At 32.7% G+C, this 5624-nt stretch overlaps 1 protein-coding gene across 1 annotated transcript; it reads right to left on the bottom strand.

The window, feature by feature from the left end:
* Positions 1 to 2939: 2939 nt before the first annotated feature.
* On the bottom strand, positions 2940 to 5283 carry LOC107962502 (WAT1-related protein At4g08300). Its single transcript, XM_016898913.2, has 7 exons — positions 4826 to 5283; positions 4665 to 4727; positions 4456 to 4572; positions 4129 to 4366; positions 3887 to 4045; positions 3562 to 3713; positions 2940 to 3383 (listed from the first exon to the last, which is right to left on the bottom strand). The coding sequence occupies exons 1-7, from the start codon at positions 5035 to 5037 to the stop codon at positions 3170 to 3172; spliced, it is 1155 nt and encodes a 384-aa protein (XP_016754402.1). The 5' UTR covers positions 5038 to 5283; the 3' UTR covers positions 2940 to 3169.
* Positions 5284 to 5624: the final 341 nt, after the last annotated feature.

Genomic DNA, 5624 nt, shown 5'->3' with positions numbered 1-5624 from the left:
CTATAGGAGCCACACGAGCTGACCCATTCCACACAGTTATGTGACCCATACGACTACTACACAGCCATGTGGTAGGCCTTGTCGGTTACATGGATTTGCACTCTGAATAGCAGAAAATCATAATTTTTAGGTTTTTTGGGCATTCTAAGATGTATATATGACAAAAATAAGAAGATAGGAGTGAGCCGTCCCCTAAACCCTAAACCCTAAACATATTCAAGAAAACAACTCAAAAACTACCATTGAAGCTGATCTTGAAGCAGAATTTCTATAAAGATGGCAGTTGATTTCTTAGAAGATTATCATAAGTTTCTCTATTTCTTTCGGTTGTACTGTATTTTGAATGTTTTTATTTGCAAGTATGAACTAATTTTCTAAATACCTAGCAGAGATGAACCCTATGATGGATTCTGTCGTTTGATTTTTATTTTACATAATAAATACTTAGATCTTGTTCTCAATTATGTGTGTTTAATTTCTTGGTTTAATATTTCTAGACTATTGAACCATGTTTGATGTGCTTAAATCGAAGGTTGAATAACCCTGTTTAAGAGTAGATCTTGCATAATTGAGTGGAGTTGCATGTAATCCTAGAAATAAGACGACATAAATTTACCAGATTAGAGTCAAATCTAATAGGGGAATTCATAGCACGAGTTAATGCGATAATATGAGTTTTAATTAGAAAGAAATTTCAATTAATCAACCTAGAGTCAGTTGTTCTTACTCTCGAAAGAGATATTAGCATAATTTAGGTATTTCTACAGATCATAATACTAAGTAAAGAAATTGTGTAATTTAGATTATAGTAACAGATAAAATCTAGGTGAATTCTTTCTTGGGTACAGTTTTGTTTCTTGGTTGTTAATCGTTTATTTTCTTGATTTGTTCTTTATCGTGTTCAGTAGTTAATTAATTTAGTTATTAATCAATCACTCAAATTATTCGGTTAAATAATATAAAGATAGTAATTACTAGTACTTTTAATCTTCGTGGGAATGATATCTTTGCTCACCGTAACTATACTATTAATTGATAGGTGCACTTGCCTTAGTCAAATTTTTAGTTAATTTTGTGAACATCAATTTTATATTTTGGGCTTCCAATTGACATTTCAAGGCCCATTTGAGCTCGATTTTTGTTTATTATGATTTATAAGTTTTTGGAATAAATAAATGCATGTTAAAAACTGAAGTTTAGATGCATAATGATTAAACAATTTGAGCGATCAGGTTGTTTCAACAACCAATGTGACACTTTTTGTTTGACTGGGCCTTTAGACCAAGTAAGCGGTGTCATAAGAACTGAGCCATAATATATATATGTGTGTGTGTGTGGTGCTCTTCACAAGATAGCTATATGCAATTGGTGTCCCTCTACTTATGATGCAATGGTTTGAAGAATGAAAACTTAGAGTAATTTTGCATAAAATAGGTATTGGTTGTTCATTTAATCTCGATGCTCATATGTTTAATGAGCTTGTTAGTCATACAAAATTGAAGGAAGAGAGAACTTGTTTGCCTTTTCCCTTGTTTATTTTTTAGTTGTTGACGAGGCAAAAGGACATTACAACAACTGATGATATTTTTAAGACACTGGCAGCATATATTAAAATCTCAATCAAGCTTAAGAGGGTAAGCATGTTGGTGATGTTACTCAAGTTGATCCAAAAACAATAGGTGTAATAGAAGAAGCAGATGGGGAACTTAGTGTTACCATTCCAAAAGCCGCACAAAATCTAGGTGCAACAATGAAGGTTAAGACACTTTAAACAAGAGACAAATTGAGGTTGTTCAATTTATGTCTGACATACAAAGATTTTAGATCCTTCCTTTGGATTTTTATCAAAAAGGGGGAGAGAGCATCACTACTTTTCAACTTAAAGGAAGTTGCTACACTTGTTGGTATGGCATTTTGTTTAGGGGGTTTATTGTTTTGGAGTTTATTTCTTGAAACTATTTCTTTAGGAGGAATTTATTTTCTATACTTTTAACTATTTTTTATTTCAGATCATGTTACGGTTATATTTCAAACACTTGCTACTTTTGCTTACTTGAATGATTTTGCTTAGTTGATTTGCTTGTTGCCATATTGGTATGAAAGTGTTTTGCTGCTATAGTGGTTTTCTCAGAAATGTCAAAGGGAGAGATTATTGATGCACAACTCGTAGTGAGCCTTGCGATAGTGGTTTCAGGTGTTGGCACATCTTTTTCCACACCTATAGTAGATAGTTTATACACTATTATATATAAAGAGTTGGTAGCTTTAACGTGGTAACTTATCCTTTCAAGCTGTAAAACTATGATAATTTATATGTAATCTATTGAAGACAATGATCCTTTTTCAAGTAAAACAAGCGTCAAACTTAAATACCGTATAAGGCATCAAACCTTTAGAAAAGTACAATTCTATAACAACATTATTCCCACAATATTTAAAAGTTTAGTGTTTTCAAAAGTATTTATAATGTTGCAATAATTTAAATTATTTCAAAATATTTTAAAACAATGTTAATTGTTACAACAATATTTAGAAGTGAAATATTTTCGAAATATTTATAATGTAGTAACAATTTATATTATCTTAAAATATTTGGAAAATCATATAATACTAAAATAAAGTTAATTGTTTTGATTTTTTTTCCCTTTTGCATCTTGATAATATAGAAAATGGTTAAAATATCTCATAAATTGATGTACTTTTCGAAAATTTAGAGTGTAGTACTTGTATTTTTATTTTCAGAAATTTAACTTCTCTTTTTTCATATTTTAAAATTTGGGTTTAAATGTTAACATTGTTAAATTATTTTTATTAAATTTGTTAGTTTGTTATTTTGAAATAAAAAAGAACTCATTTGATAGCCATGTAATGTGAAGAAAAAAGTAGTGTTGTAATTAACTAAAAAACAAGGGAAGAAATGAAATAGATGGAGAAGAACATAGTCGAACCGGAAGGGTTCATTGTTTTTTACTTCACCAAATTAAAGCCTCAGAGTACAATCAAAAGGTGATTATATAAAGACACAAGTTACTTAGATGCAGAGAAGCTGAGAGAGGGGGGGAGGGGGATGGGATGGTTACATAGTACTTTATCTTTTTCGCTTGTGGAAGAACAACTCTGCTTCAAATTCACATAAACAATGGAAATTAAGGAAATGTTATTATGTTCCTTAAGTGCTAAAGGGTCTGTTTGAAGCTGGAATCTTAACAATTTTGGCATCTCCATCAATGCTCTCATCAACATTGATTGATTTAGCATTGTTTGTGATTGGCAATTCTTGCAGGCCTTTGCTTTTCTCATCACTTTCTGGGCTTTTCCCATCTTTGCTTTTACCCCACACCACAGTGTAAAGCCCTGAGACTATGATAATGGCTCCAAGAATGCTGAAATCACCCACACACCAAAAAAAAAAAAAAAATGGAAGCAGCATCAGAATCCACCAAAATGAATAAGACTTGTAAATTGTTTTAATGGTGATTTTGCATTGTGTCACTATCTGGCAAAAGTAATTATCTTTAACACTTGATGGTGAACGTATTTTCATAATTGTTGTCAATATACCTTCCAAGGTGGACTTGTTCTGATAAAACAAAGGTACCGAGAGCAGCAGTGATTATCATGCATAGAGGGCTGAATGACGTAAGGAACACCGGTCCTCGTTCCCGGATCACCACTCCTTGCACGTAATACGCAATCCCAGAGCAAACTATTCCCTAATCCAAACACAAAATTGGCACATTTATGTGTCTGCTTATTTTGTTTTTACTAAACTTTCAAAGTGCATCAATGGCTGGCCAAAAAGGCTTGTAAAGCAATAGACAAAAGGTGGTATCTCACCTTTTTGTTTATGTTATTCATTGTATTTGGTTTTTATTGGTGCACTTACAGAGTAAGACGCAGCAAGGAGCCTTGAATCCCAACCTAGTTTCCAAGCACTTATACCCCGGACCATGATAAGGGACGCTACTGCATTTTCGATCGTTCCCATCAAGCATATCCAAGCTGTAAGAGAGAGCTCGGCTGGGTACATCTTCAACGTGAAGGACTGAACCATAAACCATATCCAATACAATTAGGTGGAGAACATGCATGTAGTGTAAACCAAACTTTGAATATGTTTCCACTCACTTGCAAAATAAAGTAACTTGACCAGCTTAAGATACTTGCTAGAAGCATTATGGTGCCAGTAACCCAGTGTTTGTCTGCAGATTCAGTGGTGGTGCCATGGTGTGCCACGCCTCCTGATTTGATGAAATCAACAATTGGACCTTTGTACAAAGTCATCACCATTGCCCCTATCACAGTGATTGCTGTTCCAATGATCTTTGCTACACTGTATATCTTTTTCAAATTGATCTTCTCTAACCTGATTGATATAATTAGCATATTAAACAATGATTCAGCACATACATATATTAATAAATGATGGAATTAAATTGGTCTGAATTCTTTCACCTAAAAATCATTGCCAATATGAAAGTAACAGCAGGAAGCATGTTGACGAAAGCCGATGAATATGTTGCAGTTGTCTTCATCATTCCCAGATAGTATAAGTTCTGGTCAAGTACTGGTCTGTAGTAGACAATCAACAGCGTTATTATAGAGTATAGACCCTTTGCATGCTTTAATATATAGCACATAAGGATGCAAAAAAGAAGCATTACTCGAGCAAACCAAGAACCACAATCCTGAGGAAGATAGGAAGGGTCATCTTTGGCCGGATTTTCCTGCATAAAACAAAGGAAAGAGAGAAAACAAACTAAGGAATCGATCCATGAAATAATGCGGTCTATCTATTTGAGAAACTGTGAGAAGAAGAGGAAACCTTTCGAGAACAAAGGCAAAGGGAGCAATGATAATGGTGGCAACAACATGACGATAGGTACAAAGGATGAAATTACTCATTCCATGCTTTAAAGAAACCAAGGAGATGATATACATCCCTGCATATCCAAATTGCAGGGAGATGATTGCCAAGAATGGTTTCACTTTGTTCCATACATTAGACAAAGCTGCACATGGCATTTGGTCTCCCATTGTTTCTCTAATAGCAGTCTCTTACTCTCTCTTTTAGTTTTTTTCTCTATAGAGAGTACTCACTCTGACGCTGCCAACTTCTAAATGAGAACTACCCTTCTTATAGATAAATTTCCAAGTGGAAATGAAATAAAGGTAAGTGCATTATTTTCCAATAAATGTAAGAGCTGTATAAGTCCAAGGCACCAACTCTTTGATTGATTGACATCTATTATTTTTTTCATTTCATAGTGTATATCTATTTGCAAAGTAACAACTGCTATCATAATCAATTTATATTGGATTACTTAAAAAATCAAATTAAACTAAAGATAAATTAATGAGAGCTCGAGTCATGAATTCAAAACTTAATTGTATTATTAAAAAAATAAAAAATTAAATGTGTAATTTTAATGAACAATTTTTTTTAAAAGAGAGTTTAAAATTGAACTTTTATGTTGTTTTTTTTCTTTTCCTAATTATTATCATTATTTTGTCATTTTAACTAGTTCTTAATTAATTCAAAAAATTTCGGTTAGATGGTTTATACTAAATCCACCATTTTTAAATTGGATTAAATCGAATAGTTGGATCAAAAATTGACCGAA

Source organism: Gossypium hirsutum, chromosome A06 (assembly GCF_007990345.1).
Source record: "Gossypium hirsutum isolate 1008001.06 chromosome A06, Gossypium_hirsutum_v2.1, whole genome shotgun sequence".
NCBI lineage: Eukaryota > Viridiplantae > Streptophyta > Magnoliopsida > Malvales > Malvaceae > Gossypium > Gossypium hirsutum.
Note: the sequence above shows the minus strand (reverse complement) of the source record. Positions and strands in the feature narration are given on the sequence as shown.